The 26,522-nt window shown below is 27.9% G+C and overlaps 3 protein-coding genes across 3 annotated transcripts; all 3 read left to right on the forward strand.

Annotated features, from left to right (window-relative positions):
* Positions 1–1,733: 1,733 nt before the first annotated feature.
* On the forward strand, positions 1,734–3,019 carry OCT59_017659 (uncharacterized protein; the record flags this gene model as incomplete). Its single annotated transcript, XM_025329513.2, has 2 exons — positions 1,734–2,138; positions 2,249–3,019. 2 exons carry the CDS (start codon positions 1,734–1,736, stop codon positions 3,017–3,019), a joined length of 1,176 nt encoding a protein of 391 aa, XP_025184780.2.
* Positions 3,020–12,770: 9,751 nt separating this feature from the next.
* On the forward strand, positions 12,771–14,556 carry OCT59_017660 (uncharacterized protein). Its single transcript, XM_025314598.2, has 3 exons — positions 12,771–13,105; positions 13,181–13,231; positions 13,301–14,556. The coding sequence occupies exons 1-3, from the start codon at positions 12,808–12,810 to the stop codon at positions 14,128–14,130; spliced, it is 1,179 nt and encodes a 392-aa protein (XP_025184781.1). The 5' UTR covers positions 12,771–12,807; the 3' UTR covers positions 14,131–14,556.
* A 3,192-nt stretch (positions 14,557–17,748) lies between these two features.
* OCT59_017661 (uncharacterized protein) lies at positions 17,749–20,798 on the forward strand. Its single transcript, XM_025323248.2, has 7 exons — positions 17,749–17,820; positions 17,927–18,010; positions 18,084–18,235; positions 18,326–18,539; positions 18,615–19,010; positions 19,160–19,397; positions 19,474–20,798. Exons 1-7 carry the CDS (start codon positions 17,754–17,756, stop codon positions 20,651–20,653), a joined length of 2,331 nt encoding a protein of 776 aa, XP_025184783.2. The 5' UTR covers positions 17,749–17,753; the 3' UTR covers positions 20,654–20,798.
* Positions 20,799–26,522: the final 5,724 nt, after the last annotated feature.

Genomic DNA, 26,522 nt, shown 5'->3' on the forward strand with positions numbered 1-26,522 from the left:
CTTGAGAAAATACAATAGTGATTCCGAAACTAATAGTAATTATGATATTTGATAATAAAGGACCGGAGGAAGAAATGCCAGACTCATCAGATATGTTATCGGGATAGCGATTCAAAAACTGATTTCGAAACTGATTCAGAAAATGATCCAAAGATCCAAAGGATCTAGATTAAACAGTGCCTTGGCAAGTTTATCGGAAAGTATTGCAGAATGAAATTCAAACAGCGAAAGATATGTTTAAAGTAACAAGTGGAAGCATATGATGCTGGAATGATTGAAGTGCGGGCTAAAGAGATTTTGAATGTAATGGACAATGATAAGTTTCTTATAAGCAGGGTGTAACCGAATTTGATATTCAACTCAACTATTTGCCGTGGTAATTGATCACTCTTTTTATTAAAAAAAATGATAATATCTTCCATAATTAAGTGTGCTGATGACACATTTAGCCACAAAATTTATGATTTTTATGTGCGCACGTGCACATCCAAATAAAAAATTGAGGTCGGACTTGTATACATATATAAATTATATTGTGCGCAAATTAATTACCATGCTCGGAGCGAATTCCGCACATCAATTTTAGACACTGCTTATAAGGGTAAAATTTATTCAGAAAGATAAAGATCATTTCAAAATTACTGACAAATACGATCCATTCGCGAATCAAAAAAATCTGATAAAAAAATATTCTTCAGGGGACCAAATATTATTCTTACAAAGAAAACAAAAACTAGGCTTCCGGGTTAGAATTGATGAAAAGTTTTGGTAAGAATCGCACCTAAAGAATCTGACTATAAAACCTTGATGCTAATATAGTTGTATATGAATTATATCGAATTCGAAAGCCAGATGTCAATTGATTAATGCCTGGTACTCTTAACTGTGTAGCACAACAAGTAGTGGAGCATTTTGAAAAATCTAAGACTTACTAATATACGCAAACAAAAATTGATGTATGGAAGAATGCACATTCCAGGTGCTTGAGTGGAGGACGTAGCAGGATTGGAAATTACTCAAGCGACCAATCACGTTACTTGATATTACTCGTGGGACTAACTTTAATAATGGAAAATATTAACAGGTTGGTATGAAGAAATAGAGACGGTAGTTCACCTAGAAATCATCATTTTCCGAGAGATCTAATGGTTGGGTATTATAATAGAAACGCATGGGAAAGATATTAACAAGATCTGCAAGTAGGCACAGTAAACATAATACATAACGTCTGATGATATTTTTGCATAATTTTTGTTAGGACATAGCAATAATACACGAGAAATAAGGTCTCTTTTAAATACTTTCATTAAATTGCAAACTAACGAAATTTTATTTTATTATTTTATTATTTTTCAAATAAAAAATTTTTAAATGCTTGTTCCCGATAATGACAAGGGTAACCTCGGTCGATCATTTTTTTTTTTTGAATAGGGAATGTTTTTTACTAAGGTAATACAAAATGCTTTTTTTTTAAAAAAAAAATACTAATTTAATTCTCCTAAATAGTACCTAACATCAGGATTTGAATTTCCTTTTTCAGAGAATTCTTCACATGATCGAAGATGCAAAATGCAGTACGAGATAAATGAGTTACGTGTCACAACTGATAGCCAAAACATGAAACATTTAAATACGCTTAGAATTTTCTCTTCTTTTATTATATTTTTCAAGTTCCTTTTAATCTGACACGCTCTTTTTCGAGATAGAATAAATTTTCGTAGAAAAATTAAATTATGACTTTACTCACTTTAGGAAGCTTATATGGCAATTGTTCTGATTGCAAACGACAACGAACTGCGATAGCATGGTGCAAGAATTGTGATATTGCATTTTTGAAAGAAAATTTCAATAATTGGACCAGCGGAAGTTCCATGATAGATTTATTTATTAGGCATACCCAACTAAACGCCAATGAGAGCATGGACTATCTTGAATGGATTGATTTTGACCAACTTGACTTGATTGAAAATATAAATAAAAGAGGTGCTTTTAGTTCGATTTATTCCGCAGTATGGATGGAAGGACCCAGGTGGAATCTTGATGAGGTAGCTGAATTATGGACCCGTAATGGCCCGACTAAAGTTATCCTAAAGCGTTTGAATAATTCTCAGAATATGAGTCAAGAATTTGTAAACCAAGTAAGTATTATTTCATATAATCATATCACCAAGAATTTCGACCCGCCAGGTTTTTTATACCGTGGAAGTCATAAATCAATACTGATTTGCATCTTTTAACTTTTCAATAGTTATATAGATATTACAAATGTTTGCAAAATGGAGCACTTGCAGATTACTTTGGCATGACTAAAGATCCGACATCTTGTTACATGTTCGTTATGAGATATTATGAAAATGAGAATTTATATTCGTACCTCGCTGAATCTATGGGAAATCTTTGCTGGAGAGATGTTGTAGATATTTTATGGTCAATATCCGCGGGTCTTAATGTCATTCATGAGCTTGGTCTTATTCATGGAAATTTACACGGAGGAAATATATTAGTTGAAAGAAAAATGAATTCAATTAACGCTAAAATCGCCGATACTGGATTACACGGACCTGCTAACAAACAAATATCGCAAACTTATGGTGTAATACCCTTCGTTGCTCCAGAAATATTTGGTGGAAATACGCCGACCAAAGAATCTGATATCTATAGTTTCGGTATGACCATGTGGATGCTATCAGCTGGGGTACGTCCTTATTGTGATATACCTCATGATTCACAACTCATACGACAAATTTGTTCAGGATTAAGACCAAGTGTTGTTAGTGGAACTCCACCCGTTTTCTCTAAGTTAATGCTGCAATGTTTAAATTCTAGTCCATCAAGTAGACCAACGGCATCCCAAATCTCCGAATGTTTAGAGAATTGGGTTTCTGATTTACCAAGCCAATTCGATGATACTAACGTTCCATTCGTAAATTTGGAAAAGTTAAGTCTTCAGTCTTCACTATGTCATGAAAAAGCCATCTATTTTAGCCGTCCATTAGATTCATTCGTTATTCAGTATTGAATTTTTTAAGCTGTTCCTTGTGAAAAATATAAAATCATCATATCATTATTTTTTTTCGTAAATTTACACATACAATAATATGTTTAAAGTTTAAACAATTCTTTATTTATATTTAGAGAAATTACAATTACAACAACTGATTTATTTCATTTAGCGTATATTCACACAATCGGGAATTTCATTTCTTTATATCGATACTCACTTTATTTCATTGATAAACCGGATTTTTTTTCCTCCGAATACCGGATTTGAAAATAACATTTTAAGCCAATATTTTTTTTTTTATGCAATTATGCCAACTTAAGATTTTATATAAAACTTTTAATCGGAAATCGGAATCACAAACACTTATTTAAAAAAAAATTTTTGAGGTGGTAATAATTTACTTTAGTCTGAGATTTAAATAAGGGTTTTAAAGAACGTAGTATTTATCTTTCGTGTGGGTCTTCAGTTATCAAAAAAACTATTAAATGGATTATATTAAAAAAATAATCAAATACAATATCAAAAAATAATTTTAATAGTGTTCCGAAGGGGTCGAGGTTTTGAGATGTATTCGAACTCGATCCGAGCGTAAAAGTAACCCTGGTTCGACCCGTCAAGTTGTATTTACAGCTGTTTTCATAAGACCTGGGACAAAATAAATTTTTGAACCCGACCGCCGACCCACCGACCCGGTTCAGTTGTTATTTATTTTAAAAATCACTATCAAATCTGGATCACGTGCCAGCTAAAATACCGGATCGGCGGATCGGCGGATCGGCGGATGTTCAAAAATTTAGTTTGTCCCAGGTCTTATGAAAACAGCCGTAATATAAAAAAGTTTAAATTTCTAGTTAAAAATATAATAAAAAGATTCGGGTCGGCGGGTCAAAGTAAAGGTATAACCCGACTCGACGGGTCTGGTCGAGTTCATGCGAATTACGGGTCATCAAATCGTGCGATCCCAACCCGACCCTTAAATACGAGTCGGGTCAATAACCCGGGTTTGACCAGACCCAGGTATACAACACGGCCAACATGCCAACGTAAATCCTCTCTTTCGGAACACTAATCAATATAGATTTTCAATAAAGGTGTATTCATACATCTTATTTAAGAATGGTTTCTAATATGAACTGTACATTTATGAGCATTAAAATGTAGTATCTGAATTAAAATTGTGTATAGGAACATTCAATATCAAAATTGAACATAATTGTGCAACGCTACTACAGTATTATAAAATGGCTTCTGGCTCCCCAATAAATCTATTTCTTGTTTTATGTTTAATATCAAAATCACTAATTAATCATTATATAATTTCTTTTTTCTCTTTGCGCCCTACTGGAACAATCTTTCTAACATAATCGTAAATTTCTTCGATTTCTTTACGAATTCCCACCGAAAATATATTATTAATAAGTAAAAATAATGATGTACTAGATAATTATGATTGGTGTTTTAATTTTTGTTTAACAAAAAACTCAAAAAATAAATATAGATAGTTGTAAAAAATATTTCGTGCACCATTATTATTTTACAACGAACTTTGGCTTCAAATACAATGAATGTTGACCACATTAAATTTTCCAATATTTCATTAGAGATATTTTTTTAAAATATTATATCTAAAATATTTCTTAGATACAATTATTGTGGTGTTATTTCATTAAATGAGCAAGAAAACGTTAGAAATGTTAAATGTATTGGCGTTTATAAATTCGAAAATAAAGTCGAATAAAAACTTTAGTCTCTTTCATTTGTAAATAAAAAAAAAAATATATTTTGCAAATCATATTGCACGTTTAGTTTATTAGTTTATCAGTTGTAAAAGGAGTCAGTTGTAATGAGCAACTACTGCCGGTAGCTCGCCACGAAAGCTGCTCATAAATCAGCACAAGCTAACCAGAAACAAACATAACTTTGTTGCAGTGTAAATAGAAAAGAAAATTTTGCATGATTGTATGAATGTGCTACATGAAATGTGACTTTTTTTGCGATATTTTGATTCTACAGATTTCAGTCACATGATTTAATACGCCATAACGATTAAAAATAATAAAAGAGACGTCTTAAAATTTCAGTTTTTTATCGAGATTAATAAAATATCAGCCACAAAAAAAAATATGACTCATCTAATAGATATGGTGTTGCGGGATTATCAAATATACTAAAATTTTCAAATCCCTCCGTTCTTTTTTTTAAAGGGGGGAGTTGGCTATATGTTCACTGATCACGTGATATCATGATGTTGTAACGACTGTAACGTCGAGAATTATTTGCTGGTATATAAATTTATATAATTCTATATGCGATTTTCTTTTTAAAGAACATGTCAATGTAAGTAACTCTTCTATTGAAACTTTATACAATTGTCGAATCCTCTTATATGAGTGTACCTTCATATTTTCATGAGTTATCAATAGAGTGAATTTATTCCTAATCCAGTTAGAAATATCTTTCCCTTATCAATAAATAAAACGTTATTATAAATTATGATAGTATTTTTTTATTTCACGTTGAAGTAAATAAACCTATTAATAATGAATTTGGTATCTTTATTTAAATGATAAATTCGAGATGGTTGTATAAAATTAATAATGTGAGATAGTATTAATTAATCTAAAGCAACGTGAAGTATATTTCAATTAATTACAAGAAGAAAGTATTCTAGCACATACTAAAAAAAAATTTTAACTACAGAAATTTGTTTGATTTTGAGAATGTAATTTAAAATGTTATATTACATACTGTATTTATTTAGTACTTGAAATAAATAAAATGAAATAAAAAAAAAACTTTACTTATAATCACTATAAAAAAAGGCAGTTCGATAGCAATATAATATAAGGCGGTATCGTTTAAAACTAATATTGTTCTAGATGAACTTTTTACTTTACTTAAAACAGATAATATTAAAGAATGATTAAATGCGGCCTTAAAACATACAACATGCAAGTAGCTGAAGAACAATACTGTACTTACTAAGTTTTCATAGTATCAATTTAATAGAAAGGAGTTCCATTAAACATTTGATTTTCAAATGGATTATTTGTAATCTGTAAAGGTAATTGTGCAATTAGACGTAATGTATCTGTATTATTGACCATTGCGCGTCTTATATACATCCTATTTATAATTCTACGTCGTTGACGTTGAATTCGTCGTCGATTTCTTCTATTTGCGTTTCTTCGATAATATCACTGATTAAAATTATTAGGAGAATCAAGTAAATTTCTAAGATCACTTAACGGCATTTTTTTTATATAAAAGAAAGTTGAAGTTCAAAAGGTGGAAAAAAACCAGTCGTCAGCAATATTTATAATAATTTAACAATTTCGGTCCTGACAGTATCGATAATTCTCTTAGGTAGTCAGTTTTTAAACGATGAAAGTTTTTATTTTTGTTGACAAAAAAAAGAGATTTTGATGGAAGAGAAATTTCACACATTTTATAAGAAAAATCATTTTTTTTTTCAATTAAATCCACTTAGTAACTAATTATAAAGAATCCGATCATGTAGGGTATATTAATTAGGATTGGGGAATGAAAAAGAACGAATTAAAATCAACTTTTATTTTATCATTTGTCAGATACCAAAATAAATAGTAGAGTCATAATAAAAACAAAAAAATGATGATATAATATAAAATATATATGTTACAATAAACAGTTTCTAAAACTACCGTAATTTTAATAAATTCAGAGATTTTGAAAGTGACCTAAATGAATATGTTAAACGAAACATGGAAGTTTTCAATGAAGAGTTTTTTTTTTGGAAATATTTAAAAGAAATTTTTTTTTTCACTGTTTAAATTACCTTAATTAGACTTGAAGGAAATAAAAAAAAGAAAAAGAAAAAAATAAGGAAAAAATGAGAAAGAAACCGTAAATTGCATGTTTATATGCTTCATTTTCCGGTGCATGAGAATTGAAACGTAATGTTACGCGAAATATTGCTCACATGATTTCCAATATCGATAGGATTTATGTACATTGTCGCACACTCAATCCAAATAATCGACATAGTTTACAAAACCTCAGTCCTCAGCTAAGAAACTGAGATTTGCCCATAGAATTTAATTGGCTAATACTTAGTTGGTTTATATCGGCCAAATAAGGTAATTTTATAATTTCTGACTGCAAATTTGCCTATAAACCAGCATGCAAGGATTGCATTGATATAAATTTTGTACTAACCAAAAAAGTCACACAGTAATTCTGACTGAAGTTGAAATCATTATAGCCAGAATTAAGCTAATTCTGGCCGACCAGTTTCTGTCTAATAATTCGTCCAATTAAATTTAGCCAATTCCTTTACCCAATATGCAGTAATTTCTGGCCAAAATTAAGGTGACCGGCCAATTTTGCTGGACAAAATTGTCCATTTTATATGAACCAATCAAATTTCATCAAATCATTTACCTAATATGGGTAATTTCTGGCCGAAATTAAGATGACCGGCCAGAATTAAGTTAATTTTGGCCGAATTTATATGAATCAATCAAATTTCATGGCAGATTTCGCCTATGGGCAGTTTCTTAGCTGAGATTTCTGCACAAATTTTCAGCTTATAAACCTTATCATTTAAATCCAACCAATCAAATTTCATGGCCATTCATCCCATGGGTAGTTTCTTAGATGAAATTTTGTGCAGAAACTTTCAGCTTATAAATTACATTGTTTGTCCACCGGCCTGAATTAAATGTAATTCTGGCCAAATCGTTCTATCTACTGCAAAAACTGTTTACCTGCATACCATTGGGCACTTTATCATGTGAAGTTACTTTAAATCCAAAAAAGGATTCTTGCAAAAATAAGTAATTTTGGTTTCACAATATTCCAAAAAGGATTAAAAATCCAACGGCCAGAATTAGTACATATTACAGGGGTTTTAAATCCTTATCTTACATACCCTATTTTTAAGAGATTTACTGTATTATTAGATTTGTCTTAATACAGCTAAATCTGCCTGCTTTGGGCAATCTACAACCCAAATAAGGTAATTTTGTAATTTGTGACTGCAGATTTATCTTTACAGAAACTTAAAGTTCTCAAACAACATAGAATTAGCATAGTTAAGTTTAACTTACCTATAGTTTGATTCTATTTCAATGTCATTTAATATTAAAATTGAAATGATATTAAATTATATTATTGCAATATCAAAATGATATCAAAATGGCATATTAAAATAATATTGAAATAATATTAAAATAACATATTTAAGTTAAACTTAATGATGTCATTTCAATGTCATTGTGATTTTATATCAAATGACATTAAATGGCATCAAAACCATATTGAAATAATATTGAAATAATATTGTTTGTATATTTCAAGTTTCATTTATTATAAAAATATCTAAAGCCATGTTCTTTGACTTAAGTTGATATAGCATTGTACGAAATAAATGTTGAGGCATTCTTTTCTAAATATGGATTAAGTTGTGTACCCTTCTCCAATGAAATATTAAAAACTAGTTTTTTTAATATCAAATTCTTTAAGTTTGAATTAACACATTTTTCCATTAAATGTGAAAGTTCAGTTGCTGTTCACAATTTTTCAGTTCCAGTACTGCAAGAATAAAATAAACCAGAATCAAGTTTTTGTCAAATTTCTGTCTCAGAAATTGTAGTAATGATCTTCTATTCCCTTTTTAATAATTTTATTAGATTTTCTGATACTTTAAATTTCCAAGACTCCCATCTGTATATAGCAACAAAATTGGCTCTTTGTATTGTAAGTTGCAAAGCAACTTAACTAAAAAAAATACAAAAAAATCATATTGAGAGATTTATAAGAATGTTATGTGTCATGCTTATGCTGATCAATTATTATGATGCAAAGGCTTACTATAATATTCATCTAAATTCATGACATGTGATAAAGAAAAAAAGGTTTAGTCATTACATCATAAACAGTATAATGGCTATTATAAAATTATTTGATAATATACTGGATAAAGTACTAATAAAATCTTCTAAAAGACTTATTTTAGATTCTTTTATCTGGGAACTTTGGAGGACTAAAAATAATTCTTCTCTTACTTCATAATTTTTCATTAAATGGATTTTTAGTTTATTCTTTTATATTTCTTCAATACCAAAGCTTTCAATAACTTTATAGTAGAGCTTGGACTCAAGTCAGGATGAGTAAACTTAAGTAAAATGAGTCAAGAATTTTTTTGACTTGAAGAGTACTTAAGTTCAGGATTTGACTCAGGACTCAAGTTAACTCAAGTCAAAGTTAAAATTATCAGCTTACTATCCATAATTTTACCAGACCATTATAATCATAGTGTCAGTAGGAATTACAAATAGGGTTCAGCCAGCACTATCAACAATATGATCCGAATCAAGAAATTTCTAACTTGAGTGCGAGTTCAACTTGAGTCAACTTGAGTTACATAAGTGCAAGTCTATAGATATTTGACATACTGTTACTAAGGGTATGTTTTTAATTTGAAATAAAAAAAAAAAATAATGAATATAAAAGTTTAATACAAATCATATATAGTCACCATAAAATCATTATTGATAATTAAACTATTAAACTTCATTGATTATTAATTGAGAACACATCATGTACTGTACAATATGTTTTGTAAATCAGAACTCTGAAGTATGCTCATCTGTTGATAAAATACAATTAATTTCTGGCCAATATTTAAAAAACTTAAATATTTTGATTACACAGATTAATAATATTTTATTACATCATTTAAAGATATTTATATTTCTATTGTCATATATTTTATATAATATTTATTTGTTAACTAAACTCTCTCATTTAAAAAAATATCTGTTACTTTAATTGGTAAGTTGTGAATTATAGTAGGTTATTATATATATTTATCCAAAACTAAGATTTATATTACATTAAATTCTTATTTAAATTTTATAGTAAGTAATGTTTTATTTTAGTGTAATTATAATATAAGCTATAATATAATTTTAACTATTTAAATTTATAGATTTGGAAAAAGTAAAAGTTCAATTATAGATTTAAAATGGATTCCTTATAACAAATTTAAAAACATTGAATATTTTAATAAAGGAGGATTTGGTACTATATATAAAGCTACTTGCAATGGGTTAAAGTATAATAGAGATGAAATAATTTTTAAATGCCATAAGAATTTAAATGGAAATGAATTTTTGAAAGAAGTATAATACTAGTATAATAGTATATTATTTTCTATTTTTAATTTAAATTAAGATTTATTTATATTAAAAAATTATTATTATTTTTAGAATGGATTATGTAAATAAAGGTAATTAAGAAAAAATTTAACAAGAATGGTTGAAATCAAAAATTATATATCTTGCATGAAATTATTTCTGGACTTAATAAGATACATGAAGAAAATCTTATTCAATGTGATTTTCATGATGGTAATATTTTAAATCATAATGATAAGAATAAGGATAAAATTTATATAGTGATTTAGGATTATGTTGACCCGTAAGATCATTTTTGAAAAAGTATGATATTCAATGGTGTTATACCATTTATGGCTCCCGAAATTTTAAGAGGCAAATCTTAATATAATTTTTCTATGATTATTTATGTGAAAACTTACGTCTGGAGTACCACCATTTAATAATAGAGCACATGATATTCAACTTAGTTTAAGTATTTGTAAAGGTGAATTTCCTGCTGAAATTATTGAAGATACTCCACAATGTTATATAGATTTAATGAAAAATGTTGGAATGAACATACATCAAAAAGACCATCTTCTAAAGAAATATTGAAAATTATTGAAAAATAGATTTTCTGTCTTTATTTAGTCAGTGAAGAATTAAAAAGCATCTTATCCTAAAGCAAGTTACACAAGTCGCTTACTTGATTTTACCAGTAAAAAATTGAATGAAATTCTTTGATAGTGAAGATTCACAAGCATATGCGTTAAATTTATTAAATTTGATTGGTGTAAATTTTAATATTTCTCACTTCGTAATTTGCATATAAATCCCCTGTAAATTTTTTAAAATTTTTTGATTAGATAAATTTTTTTAAATATACTGTATAAGTATAATAAACATGCTTAAAATATTTTCGCACTAAAATTTATAACAATTTATTAATTTTTAATTGATTACATTATTTTATTGATTGAAAAAAAACAAACTCATACTATCCAAAATACTAAATTTTTTATAAAAAAAATGAGTCATAACGATAAAGAAAAGAGAATATGTGAATGAAAAAGGGAAAAAAGTATATGATGAATGAAAAAAGTAGGGAGTGTGAAAAGGAATGAAAGAAACGAAGAGGGGTGAAGGAGGAACGAAATGGAGCAAAGGGGAATGAAAGGAACGAAAGGAACGAAAAAGATCAAGTGCAAATGAAAAAAAATGAAAAGAATGAAGGGGACGAAATAGAGCAAAGGGGGAATAAAAAAATGAAAGGAACAAAGGGTAGTGTAAAAAAATGAAAAAAGTGAAGTGGGAATGGAAAAAAAATGAAAATAACAAAGAGTAGTGTAAAAGAATGAAAAATATGAAGTGGAATAAAAATGAAAGGAACGAATGGTAGTGTAAAGAAATGAAAAAGATGAATGGGAACGAAAAAAAAGAAAGGAAAAGAAAAAACAAAGTGGAAACAAAAAAAATCGTGGGAATGAAAAAAAAATGAAAGAATGAAAAGGAAATAAAAACAACAGAAAAAAATGAAGGAAGGGAATAATTAAAAGAGCAAAAGAAATGAAAAGACGAAAAGAGAACAAAAAAATAGAGAAGGGACGAAAATGAGATAAACAGGGGATTTAGTAAAAACCAAACCTATAAAATAAAAGAAATAAAGTTAGTAGGGAACAGAAATTACATGTAATAAATAAATGAAAACAAAAAAATAAAAACATACTTCAGTAGTTGCAGAGAAGAACTGAAAGACCTAAAAAGAATGAAATACAAAATGTAAGAAACGAAATATAAGAATGAAATAAAAAATAAGAAGAAACGACTATGTAGTGCTGGACATACCTTAATTGCAAAACATAATGACCGAAATTGATTAATGATTGTTCAAAATAAAACGTAAAATAATAAAATAGAGAAAATGAAGAAAGAAATAAGTAGAATTAATTATGGTGGTCACATCATCGTAATGTAATTTTGATATAAAATAATTGTGAATGTGATATAGTGAATCTTATGTGATTTATAGAGTTATTTTCTTACATAATAATTATAATAATTTGAAATCAATCATTTAAATTTTTATTTGGTATATAAAGTAAAATCAATATCTTAAATCGTACACCGCCATTTTGTAACGCCATTACATCAACATTATCTTATATTAAAAATATTAAACTCGTAGCGGCGTAGCGCCCTAGGCCGGTCGGTTAATTTTTAATAAATCACTAATCATAATAGCGAGTTCCATCTTTGGACAGTCAGAATAAATAAGCTTATGAAGAATGCACTCCTATTTTTTTTGAATACATAGTACAGTCTTATCTGATAATAATTTATTACATAATTGAAGACCCCACAGCAAAAGAAGGCTATTGACAAATACGTGGTGCTACAGAGTCTCCATATTACCGGATTAGTTCCTTTAGCCATTTATTTATTATTTACACAATGATTAAAGAATGAGAATACTGCAGTAACTTAACTTTAATTAGTCAACAATATTACGATCCGCAGTAAGGTGAGTCTAGTGATTGGACCGGAAAATTTTTTTGCCGTAGTACGCAAACAAGTCTTAAATGTGCGACAATATAAATTCTCACAATTTGCAAAAAAATAAATTCATTTTCTCACAAATTGAAAACAAATTTTTATTTACTTATGTCTACCAAAATTGATTCTCCGCCAGTTGAAAACTGGAATACAGATACCCTTATCTCCTTTTTACGAAGACAGGACCTAAAATTCGACAACGATGACTTTGAAATTCTTCGCAGAGAAAAAATTACTGGTTTTGATTTCACTAACATGACTAAAGAAGAGTTTGAACGTTGTGGATTGAAAATTGGTCCATCAAGAAGATTAGTGGAAATAGCCGTGGCATTCAAAAGCCGATCCAAGTGTTCGTTCTCATACCATAGCTTGAAAGAAGTTTTAAAAGAATACAAAATTTTATCAGGTATTTTACATGTAACAAAGATTTTTCTAACATTTTTATATGACTTAAATATTAATTCTAGTTCCGCTCTTTAAGGAACTTACCCACTTAAGGGTGACGATAAGAACATTAATTATGTGTTACCGGGTATTTTAACACTAACTGTTCTAATATTATTATATGATTCACAAACTAACTTTAGTTCCGCTCACTAAGGAACTTATTCGCTCAAAGATGACGCTTCTACAGTGTTTCCATTATCCAAGAAATCCGTAGGTACACAAACAACAAATGTTTCCGATGACCCAAAGAGTTTAACTTACATAATTCAGGGCTTAATATCTGGAAGCATTGCATATTTTCCCCTTGATGAAAGAGTAGTCTTCAAAAATGGTACAACAGAGGGTATATGCAAAATTAGTAGTGGGGATCCTCGATTGTCAAGTGTGTCGCTGTATTGTGAGTACAAGCTCGGAAAAACCTATATTCATCAACCGCCACCGAATTTTTCGGGATATCCTATAGCTCTAAAGAGTCCGTTTTCTTCGATCGGAACGATTATTACGGGACTCGATCATAGCAAGACAAAGTTGATTGATAACATTAATTATGTTATTGAGTTTGTTGAAATACCTGGCTTTGAAGAGTTCGTCAAATCTAGCCGTAACATTTCTAGCTCTTCTACGTTGACGACAACGGTCGCGACGCAGACAAAGCCTATCGTTGAGGATACCAAAGCACTAACGTATATTGCGAAAGGTATAATGTTCAAGAGCATTTGTTGGTTCCCCAGCTGGGATGAACAAGAAGCATTCCGCTTTGGAAAAGTGAAGGGCACTCTGCGACTAGTCAGCACTAATCCCAAACTAGCGAGCATAACACTAACATGCAATTACCAGCTTGCGAAATCTTTATGTTGTTTTCAGGGTGATATTGGGTATCCAATGATCGTGAGTTGTTCATATGGAAGTGTTAAGACTCTTCTCACACAGGATAAGAAGAAAATTATGGATAACAGTAATTTTAGATTAACATTTCTTTCGTAAAGATCTTTTTGGAAGAATGTATGATATCGATTGATTTTTACAAAATATGGCAAGCTTGAACTTGTGAAAAAAAAATATTCCAACATGATTGACTTCATTAATTTAGGTAATCTTCTAATATCTATATAATATTGTTTAAGAGTATAAATTTTCTTAATTTACATATATTAGTCACGTGGAAGTTTTCTCGTAGGATTTTATTTATACTATTTAGCTTCTGTATTTATATCCAGAGCATGCATAATTATAATGTTGGACTGGTTACTTACGTCACATAATACAGTAAAATTATTAGTCTGAAATGTACTTTATATACGTGTTTTACAACATTTCTTTTACGAAATAAAACACTTTTTTTCCTAATAAAACATTTTTATTATAATAAAATATTTCTTCCTTGTTAATATAGTAATAACAAGAATTTGACAAAGTAGTCTATATAATGAGATATCATGTGTATCATGTGTGCAACGAAATCATGCATCGGAACCTCAAATTGTGATCATGATCACGGTCATCAGTTTTGCTAAACAAATTTCCCATATAAAAGATCATTTTATTCTATACGAAGTTTCTTTACATTTGTACTCGTATTTTTTTTAATGATATAGATATTCCTTCTTTATCTTTAACATTTATTGTAACTTATAGATTTTTTTTAATGACCTCCCTGTTTAGAAATACAAAAATATCTTACGTCTTTCGGCCACTCTAGTCAAACTATTTTTACTATTCAAAGGTGCCATAAGTTGTGGATAGTTATGTTCTAACGTACTCGCCGGTGACCTTCTTTACAAATACCCAAAAACAGAAAGAAAAATTTTAAAATGAACATCACGCCTGAATAATGATATTTTCTATTAAACTGGTAAGTGGAAATGACTAAGCCGGGATGTACAAGGGACTAGTGCACCTAGTGTGCTTTGGTTATCCTCCTCTTCTAGTAGTCTGGTTACCTTCAATGAGAAAAATGATATCTCAAGCTATGTCGCAGACTTCTGTATGTGGGGCCCGTCCCTTTGGTGGTGGGTCTCATGTCTTATTATCAATGTGACAGTACCTCTGCACGAGTCTGATCACTCACGATATACGTTAATGTTAGTTGATAGTAGGCATGGGGGCTTGAATTTGTCTTTTCTGCAAAGCTTACTTAGAGTACTCGAGTCTTCTAACCTATTTTACTATATATTATATATTCTTAGATTCCACTTTCTACTATTGGATTCAACATTTACTTTGCTGTAAGGAATTTTTAGGTTATTTGCTTTAATATATAATTTAGTTTTAGTATTTGACAGTTAAATTTTCATTTAATATTCAAACTGCTTATTATTATATAATATTGTTATTTGTTATACACTGTTAGATTTAATTTTTAAGAAAAAATTGCGGTAAAATATAAGCATATATTAAAGTCAAGATGACGATTTTTTTTATATTTGTTAGTTATTTTATAAAAGTGTTAAGTACATAATTATTTTATTTTTCGCTTATTATTTTTTTTTTATTAACAAGGTTTCTTATTTTAGCATATAAATTTACTTTTGACGGCAATGACGTTAATACTTAAATTAAAAAAAAAATTAATCTTCAGATAACTCATTATCCTTTAGACTGTTTTGCAGCCAAATTTGGCCGCAATCTTGAAAAATACAATTTTATTATTAAAATAAAAAAAAATCAATTTATTAATAATTGATATTTTTTTATATTAAAAAGTCAAAATAAAAAAAAAATCTAACGGCCAATCACGAATTTACTAGGGATAGGACCAAATTTAGTCATAGTTTTTTACCTAGTTATAAAATAAATAATATGAAAAATAATATTTATCTATTTTATTATTTTTTTCAATAAATATCTTTTTATCAAAATATTCAAAATAATATTGTTTTTCATCACCAAAACTAATCTTAGAAAATTTTCTTCGATTAAAACAAATGATCACTGCAGACTTAAGTATTATTAATATATTACGCAACTTTAAAGTAACAAAAGCAATAACAATCACTCGCTTTTTTTTGTCTTTTTACTTTGTTTTCTTAGCCTGAAACATGTCACGGAACTACGATGAACACTGGAGGATTTGCAATTATAATAAGAATCAAATTACAAATATGAATAAGCGTAAGTATAAGAAGACGTTACATATTCGAATTTAACAAATTTCAACTACAGAAAAAACAAATTTGACTATGCTTTTAATGCATTAAAATTAATAGATTTAGATAATTCGACTTATTCCAATATTTATCAATTTTTTGTTGATTCAAAAACTATTTTTACGAATTATAATATGATAAATTACAATATAATGTCTCTAGAAATTATTACCAATACAATTAAATAAAGGCTGATCGTGCACATCAATTTAATCTCAATAAAAAAGAGAATAATCATAATATCATCTCTTTCCAATATTGAAATAGCCTTAATCAAATGTTATTTATTTAAATAAAATCGTAAATAAAATAGAAATGTTATTACCATATAAATAATTGTCGTAATTTTAATTAAGAAATAATTTTAATCTGAATAATTGATAATTTTTAATAAAATATAAATAAAATATAAATAAATAAATAAAATTACTCCATTTCAAGCCTACCAATATTCAAAATAGAAACTACCGGCTTATAAAATATTGACGTGATATTACATAGATATTATCGAATTAGATCGCGAATATTGAGTTTTTTTTCCTGATAATTAAGAGTAAATCTAAATTAAGTCATCAATATGAAGAGATCTTACGTATTAACAAAATGTATAAGAGGTATTACGTTGGAAATCAATTTTTCTGATATGATAGTGGAAAATTTAACGAATATTGTTCGTTTCCAGTAATGTTTAGCTACGGATAGTATCATTTAAGTAAGTTTCAGAATTGCGATCGATTCTAAACTGAGGAACGAGTAATAATAGACACGACTCTCTAGTATGCTCTTTTAAAAAACTTGTTATTTGAAATTATTTTGACGTATTATTCGTTGACTTTCATTTATTTTATATTTTAAATAATAAATAATACTTTAAAATGGCCTGTCATATGTACAGTAAGCCTTATCGGATGAAAATATAAAATACGAGATACATTTGATGTAAAGATATAATTGAATGTCAATTTTAAGGATTAAGGATTAAATTAAATTTTCTCAGGATGAAAGAGAGAAGAAATGTAGACTCATTAATGATTACTTAAATAACTCGATGACCACGCAAGAGGAACTTGTAATGTATTTGTTGTAGTAGCTTTTTTACCATCAATTATTCGCATTTGCATCATGCTATCCAGTTCGAAATCACGTTATTAACGGATTATTGTGAGCAATTTAGATTATTAGAACAAAGCAATAAACCTCGTGCTGAAAATCTGAAAATTCTAAATGTCGATCAAACTATGATGTCATTGAAAATAAGAATTTTGGCATTTTACTATAAAAGGAAATCATACGCATTGATGGACAAATCTTGATCTCCTGATTTTGATAAGATTACGCAATATCAGGTGACAATTGCAATTAAGGATGTACCAAAGATGTGGCGCCCAAGGGGTAATTTGCAGGCTGTGACACCTTGATGGATATAAAAGCATTCGGCATGGGAAACAAGACCAGTACAAAATGTCACAAAAAGAGACTCTTGCCAAAGATTCGTTGGTAATAAAGCAGGCTAAACTAGTGTTTCTCGGTAAAGCTTTTTTTTTAGTTACTTTTATACCAAAATATCTTTATAACGTACTTATTAGGTCAAACTTTCGAACAGCTGAACTAACACCACGTTTTGTTTTATATAGGTGAATCTTCAGTGGGCAAATCTAGCATAATACTCAGGTTTGCCAGTAATATATTTCAAGAAAATAAAGAACCAACTGTTGGTGGTACGTGAAAGTCGTGAAATGTCGTTGATCGCGTATTTTATGAATTATTTCATATTTACCTTTTTTGATTTAGCTGCATTCATGACACAAAAATGCCGTCTTGAAGACAAAATAATTAAGTTTGAAATCTGGGATACAGCTGGTCAAGAAAGGTTTCATTCTTTAGCTCAAATGTATTATCGAAATGCACATGTAGCTGTTGTTGTCTATGATGTAACAAATATGGTAAGAACTTTTATAGACGACTATTTACGTAATTTTTTAAATTAATAAACTTTTTCTAATTCTTAATTTAAATTGGGTGGCTACGATTAGGATTCGTTTAATAGAGCTAAATCTTGGATAAAAGAACTTAATAATCAGGCGAATTCTAATATTATTATTGCTCTTTTGGGCAATAAAATTGATCTTTCCAGACGACAAGTCTCAACTGAAATAGCTAAAAACTATGCTCTTGAATTTGGATTGCTATTTTATGAAATTAGTGCGAGGAAAGACCATGGTATTCGAGAAGTTTTCACGAAAATTGGTACGAACACTTTATTTGAAAATTTAATATTAAAAAGAGAGAAAATAATTATTTTTTTTTAAATTTATTTTGAAGTTAAGTTACTTTGTGAAGATTCTTCCTTGAAACGGAAAAGTAAAGATTCTTCCTTGGAACAGAAAAGTAAAGATTCTTCCTTGGAACAGAAAAGTAAAGATTCTTCCTTAGAACAGAAAAGTGAAGATTCTATCTTGGAACAAAAAAGAAAACATAAGAAAATAATTTGGGTGAAATTTAATGAAGAACCTATAAAAATAGCGTTTAATGGTGAAGACATTTTTGATTTGATAGAAGAGGCAAAAATAAAATTGAACGGACTGGATAAAATCAAAATGGATTTAATTGAAGTATATAAACATAATTCGGTAGAGCCGTTGAAATTTGGACAAGTAGTTGACGATAGTTTCATTAACCGGTATGAAACACCAGTAGAGATTAAAGTAAAAAGCGAAGGTAAATTATGCCTGTCATTGTTATTGAAAAAAGGATTAGGTCATTGTAATGAATTTTTTAGTAGATATGTCTTAATTATTCTTAATTTTCAATTTCCTCCAAATTCGCAACGTTAACTATTACTAACTTTTCGTTAATATTATTTCTAGTCATTATTCCCAACGATCTTGGTAATTTACTTGAAACAGGAGAGTGTCACGATACGATTGTAAAAGTTGGAGATGAAGCAACTGGTCAAGAGTTTAAAGTACATTCTCAAATAATTGGAGCACGATCAAAGTATTTTCGTTCTGCTTTGTCAAATAACCAGAATATGAAAAGAGAAGATGGGAAGTTTTATTTTGTAAAACCTAATATTTCATCCGAAGTTTTTCAAATTATTTTAAGGTATTTCACCGTTAGACATTTTATTGTCTCAAATTAAATTAATATTGTATCTAAAAAATTTAATATTTTATTATAGGTACGTTTATGGCGGTGCCGTTTCATTAAAAGGGCGGGATGCGTCAGATATTTTAAAATTGGTGATTGCTGTTGACGAACTTCTCCTTCAAAAAGAAATATCCGATTATTTGCAAAGATATTTAATTGAAAATAAGACAGAGTGGATGCAACAACATTTTGAATATATTCATCAGATAAGCTTTCAATCTGATAATTTATTAGTACTTCAGCGATTTTGTACAGATTTGATGACTAAATCACCCGAAAAGATATTTAAATCGTCTTCACTTTCTGAAAAATCTTTAATTTCACTTATTGAGAGAGATGATTTACAAATGAAAGAAATTGAAGTTTGGGAATATGTATTAAAATGGGGACTTGAAAAGAATCCAACACTTATTTCAGATCCTACTATTTGGTCAGATGATGATTTTCAAACTATGAAAGATACTTTACAACATTGCTTACCGTTAATTAGATTCTACAGTCTTTCGTCTAAAGATTTCTTAGAAAAAGTTCGACCTTATAAAAAACTTTTAAAACATCAACTTTATGAAGATTTATTAAAATCTTATCTGGACCCAAATAGCGAACCGGATGATAATATTTTACTTCCTAGACATAAGAATATTGACGGAATTATTGATTCGAAAATTGTCAATTTAAATATTATTTCTATAATTTCAATATGGTTTGATAAAATTGATATTAATAGTAAATTTGCTTATACAAGAGAATTATATTTCCCGTGTAAATTTAAATTACTATTAAGGGGAAGCAAAGATGGGTTTACTCCTGAAAAATTTCATAAATTATGTGATAATAAACCTTATACTATTACATTCATTAAATTACAAGAGACGGGAGAAATTATTGGAGGATATAATCCTTTGGAGTGGAAATCTTCGGGATTTAATATTGAAGCTAAAGATAGTTTCATATTTTCTTTTAAAAATAAGGATAATTTTAAAAATCCAATTCTAAGTCGTGTAAAATTTACGAATGAATCATTATTTGATCATATTTATTGTGGTCCTTCGTTTGGAAATGATCTTTACATAGGTGTATCTGATAATAATAGTTCAAGTGAATATAATCATAATGTATGTAAACATGTTAATTATGAAAGAAAGATAAGGGAAACTGAGGATTATTTTTTAATAGAAGATTATGAAGTATTTCAAATAATTTTGGATTAATATATGATAATATTCGTTTAAAATAAATATTCTTTAATAAAATATTTCAAATATTCGAATCAAATTTTCACTTCTCGGTAAAGTAATGAATAATGATATAAGCTGTTGATTTACCTGAATTGATGTTCTATTGGTTATAAATATTTTATTAATAAATAGTTATTATTATATAAATAACAAATGATAATTTAAATTGAAAATTTTTATTTTAATAAGTTATTTTTCTTTAAAAAAAAATAATTTGCAAAATAATTAAGTTTGACGATCTGGGATTGTCAGGAAAATATCCTGTCGAGAAACGGCCGACCGTATTTATATAGTTTTTTTATTAAATAAATTCTTTTTTTAATTCTTAGTATTGATTATGAATTGAATGTCTTTCACTTCTATCGAATTTACCTAAATCAACTATGTAATATGCACGTTCGTTTTATAATATAATATTAGCACATATGATTTCTTTATAGTTTTATATGAAATATCCATGTCATCTTTATTTATTTATAAAATTAGCGCAAATCGCCGGTGCTTTGAATATTAAATTATCTATTAATTACAAAATTACTGTATTAAAACTTTCTATAGCCAATCTATTGCATATCTTAAATGATAATTTCCTAGATTAACTTTAACTACGAATATTTAACAAGTTCAATTTAGTTTTCAAGAGATCTTCATATCTACTAAGTTAATTTCATTAAACAATTCGCTGCCACTAAACAATGTTTCTTTTATTCAAAAAAACCTTCGACCATCATCTAAATTTATAAGGATTTTTTTCTTTTTTGAGTAGCGTCAGCATCAACTAAATACGATGTACGAATTAGCCATTGTTATTTTGCTAATTCTTCATGCTTTTCATTATATATTCCAAATTAACTAGGAAATGTAAGAGGTTTCATGTAAAATCGTTACTTACTAAGGCCACCCCAAGCCAATTCTTCGTTTAACATAATATAGGGGATCAATCTGGGGGGACGAAAAACATGACCAGAATTATCATAATTTCGGCCAGAGTTATAGCAATATACATGTCATGTGATTTGTAATTTTTATTTATAATTCTGGCCAAATTAAATTTCATAATTCCGGCCTAAATTATATGTATTATTTTCCCATTTTTCTGAAAACGGGGGGTATGTTAAACGAAGAATCAAATTGGAGTGGCCTAAGTAATAGAAATTACTTTTCGGTTTATTAACCTGAAATATTTATTAATTCATCTAGTATTTTCTTTAGTTTTCACATTTAGATTATTTTTCTGAGCCACGAATTAAAGTTCTTTGTGACATTTTTTTTTTCATTAAAAAATGAACGAAAAAATGAACGTAATACCTTAAAATAAGCAATTGCTTTTGAGAAATAATTTTGTTTTAACAGTTACATGACATAATAAATTTAATTCGTGTGAAATTACGAATTTGCTATTATACTAATCTTATTTCATTATTAAAATGGGAAATTAATATTTATTATACGTTAATTTCCAAAATTACAATTTCTAAAATCACCAAAGAGGAATTATTTTTAATTGATATTTTTTTATTTTATTAGATCAGTACAGTCATAGATAGACTGGGGCAATGACAAGGGAAAACTATTACCATTACAAATGGTAAGCCCCTAACAGAGTCGCCCTGCCTGTTATTTAAATTTCGAGGAGTGGCCTGAATTCTAAACTATATCATAATAAGATGAGTTAAAGGAAATAATAAGTTTATCTAAATTGTATACTTGAGAGAAGTATGAATAAAAAGTAAATAAGGAAAATGAATCTCTAAAATTGTAGAGAATTATTGTATAAACCAATAAGAGAAGACCATCCACCAGAATGTAAGTAATTTGAAGTTATATAAACGATCCATAGAGGGACGTAATGTCCGTTTGGTTTATTAAATGGTTGTAATGTTGTATGCAAGGACTGTACGAATCGTTAGAAGCGTTGGGATTACCTGATCGTGGTTTGTGAATAATTGTTGTAGATTTTTCTATAGTGTGTGAACGGTCACGTTATTATATTTAATATTAGAATTAAGTTAAAAAATTATAATTAAAAATCACATTACATAAATACCTCATTTAAATGTTCAGCTAACATTTCTTAAAGAAACTTTGGTATATTTACATCATAATATAATGCTTTGCCATCAATCCATCTTGTAGAATACACTTTAGCAAACCCACCTTTACTAATTTCTTTTATATTTTTAAATCTTTCAAATGGTACCCAATACTTGTCGACTTTTGCTACTTCTTGAATCATAAATTGTATTTTGATAAATTTATTGATTTTCTAATTAACAATTCCTTAAAATGGCTGAATTTCGGATTGTCTTTAATTTCAAAGTATTTATCATAATCTATTTGATTCTGTATTCATGTACTGTATGTTCAATTTCAAGGAAAAAGTTCAGGAGATATAATAAAAAAGATATCTGTGCTAGATAATATTTATGTTACAAGAAAGCATATTTATTTTGCAAACACGATCATCAAAAGTGAGAGCATAGTAAACATGTGGCTATGTATGTAGGGTATGGTTAAACATCACATATAAAAGTATCACGTGACCATACGTGGTACAGAATAGAACGGTCTAGGCCTTTCCTTATTTGGTAATAAACAATGTAGATCTGTATGGAACGCGTGTGAAATTTTGCATACCCTACATACATAGTAACATAGGTATCCATACACTACATGTTATCGTAACACCCATCAAAAGTTGGTGTGTATTACTTAATCAGCGCATGTTTTATCCGTAATTTCTGTAAAACTCCAGACCATATGGCATATGGGCAGATTTGGCTCACTTTATGATCGGAATGTGGCCAAAATTAACGTTAATTTTAGCAAAATGATCGACATTCCGATCAATTGAGCCAAATCCGCCCATATGCTATATGTAGTGACAGTGTACTACTGTACCTATAAAAATCTTGTACCAGTACCTGTAATTATTATTATAATGTATACCATTTATATAAAGACTCCTTAGGCTGAAATAATTTTTTCAGTCACTTTTTTTATTTTATTTCTTTAATTATCCTATTAATCTGAATTCAATTGTATTTGAAAGTCTCAATGGATAAAAAGAAATTAATTAAAACATCATATAAGATATGCAAAAAATGCAATCGTATATGTTATACAAGACGTTTTCAGCAAAATTTCAACAATTGGACTAGTGATAATCATTATATTGATGAATTTATACGAGATACTCAGCTATTATCTCATAAAAATATGGAAAAGGTATTAGAATGGATACCTCATGATAGATTTTATGATATTAAATATATTGCAGAAGACAGATATAGAGCGAATTGGATTGATGGAAATATTATTGATTGGGATTATTTTAATCAAAATTGGGATAGAAGAAATCAAAATATGATTGTAGAACTGAAAAAATTAAATAGTCCAACAAATATTACATTAGAATATGTGAATAAGGTAATAGGTATAATAAATTGATTTTTATTAAAATTTTGTAAATTATCATAAAACTTCAATCTTTACTAATATACTATATATTTATAGATCAGTAAAGCCTATGGAATAACTCAGGATTCTGAGACAAAAGATTATATGATTGTTTTAAATTTTCCATGTAAAGAATGTAATTATATATGTTATGCAAGACATTTTCAACAAAATTTCAATAATTGGACTAGTGGTAACGATGATATTGATAGTTTTATTCAAGATGCCCAATTATCATCTCATTATGATGTAAAAGAAGTATTAGAATGGATACCTCATAATAGATTTTATGATATCAAATATGTTGCAGAAGACATATATAGAGCGAATTGGATTGATGGAAATATTATTGACTGGGAATATTATAATCAAAATTGGAAAAGAGAAAATCAAAATGTGATTGTGAAACTGAAAAAATTAAAATTAAATAATCCAAAAAATATTACATTAGAATATATGAATAATAAGGTAATTAATAAACTAATTTTTATTAAATTTTTTGTAAATCTTCAATCATTACCAATATATTTAATTTATAGATTAGTAAAGTCTATGGAATAACTCAAGATCCTGTAACAAAAGATTACATGATGGTTTTGGCTGATATATGTAAAAAATGTAATTCTAAATGTTATATAATGTATTTTCAACAAAATTTTAATAATTGGACTAGTGGTAATGATGATATTGATAAATTTATTCAAGATACTCAGTTATCAAATTGCTATGCAAGTAATGCATTAGAATGGATACCTTATGATAAATTATATAATATTAAAAGAATTGCAAAGGACAAGTATGAAGCAAAGTGGATTGATAGAAATGTTATTTTGTGGGATTATATTAACCAAAAGTGGAAAAGAATACGTCAAAATATGATTGTAGAATTGAAAGGGTTAAATAATACAAAAAATAATACTTTGGAATTTATGGATGAGGTATGATAATTTATTTTTGATCAAAATTTTGATAAATTTTCAATTTTTTGTTAATATATTCATTTATAGATTAAGATTGATTATATATTTTATGGAATAACTCAAGATCCAGAAACAAAAAATTATATGTTAGTTTTGAATAAAAATTGTAAAAAGTGCAATTATATATGCTATGCAAAGCATTTTCAACAAAATTTTGACAATTGGACTAGTGGTAATCATTATATTGATAAATTTATTCAAGATACTCAGCTATTATCTCATAAAGATATGGAAAAGGTATTAGAATGGATTCCATATGATAAATTTTATAACAAAATAATTATTGCAAAAGACAAGTATAAAGCAAATTGGATTGATGGAAATATTATTAATTGGGATTATAATGATCAAAATTGGAAAAGAAAAAATCAAAATATGGTTGTGGAACTGAAAAAATTAAATAATCCAGAAAATATTATACCAGAATATAATACGAACAAGGTAAAAAGTATAATAAATTAATTTTTATTAAAATTTTGTAAATCATCATAAAACTTCAATCTTTACTAGTAATATAATATATTTATAGATCAGTAAAGCCTATGGAATAACTCAAGATCCTGAGACAAAAGATTATATGATAGTTTTGAATGTTACATGTAAAGAATGTAATTATATATGTTATACAATACATTTTCAACAAAATTTCAATGGTTGGACTAGTGGCAATGATGGCATTGATAAAATTATTCAAGATACTCAGTCATCAGCTCATGATGATGCAGGAAAAGCATTAGAATGGATACCTTCTAATAAATTTTGTGATATTAAATATATCACAGAGGAAAGATATAAAGCAAATTGGATTTATGGAAATATAATTAGTTGGGATAATAATAATCAAAATTGGGAAAGAATTGGTCAAAATATAATTGTGGAATTGAAAAGATTAAATTACCCAAAAGAGATTGCATCAGAACTTATGACCGAAGTAAAATAAATTTAATAATTGTTAATATTTTTTATTTTCATACTAATATATTATATATATTTATAGACTAATAAAGCTTATGGAATAACTCAGAACCCAGAAACAAATGATTATATGATAGTTTTGAGTGATAAATGTAAAAAATGTAAATGTATATGTTATACAATACATTTTCAGCAAAATTTCAATAGTTGGACTAGTGGCAATGATGATATTGATAGGATTATTCAAGATACTCAGTTATCAGCTCATGATGATGCAGGAAAAGCATTAGAATGGATACCCTCTAATAGAATTTATGATATTAAATATATTACAGAAGACAGATATAAAGCAAATTGGATTAATGGAAATATAATTAATTGGGATAATAATAATCAAAATTGGGAAAGAATTGGACAAAATACAATTGTGGAACTAAAAAGATTAAATAATCCAAAAGAGATTACATTAGAATTTATGACTGAAGTGA

Source organism: Rhizophagus irregularis, chromosome 26 (assembly GCF_026210795.1).
Source record: "Rhizophagus irregularis chromosome 26, complete sequence".
NCBI lineage: Eukaryota > Fungi > Glomeromycota > Glomeromycetes > Glomerales > Glomeraceae > Rhizophagus > Rhizophagus irregularis.

Excerpts from the sequence above, each read along its gene's own strand:
- OCT59_017660 (XM_025314598.2), top strand. The coding sequence starts at position 12,808 with ATGTCTACCAAAATTGATTCTCCGCCAGTTGAAAACTGGAATACAGAT. Across the intron at positions 13,106-13,180 it reads AGAATACAAAATTTTATCAG|GAACTTACCCACTTAAGGGT; the intron begins GTATTTTACATG and ends CCGCTCTTTAAG. Across the intron at positions 13,232-13,300 it reads CATTAATTATGTGTTACCGG|GAACTTATTCGCTCAAAGAT; the intron begins GTATTTTAACAC and ends CCGCTCACTAAG.
- OCT59_017661 (XM_025323248.2), top strand. The coding sequence starts at position 17,754 with ATGTCACAAAAAGAGACTCTTGCCAAAGATTCGTTGGTAATAAAGCAG. Across the intron at positions 19,011-19,159 it reads GATTAAAGTAAAAAGCGAAG|TCATTATTCCCAACGATCTT; the intron begins GTAAATTATGCC and ends TATTATTTCTAG. Across the intron at positions 19,398-19,473 it reads GTTTTTCAAATTATTTTAAG|GTACGTTTATGGCGGTGCCG; the intron begins GTATTTCACCGT and ends ATTTTATTATAG.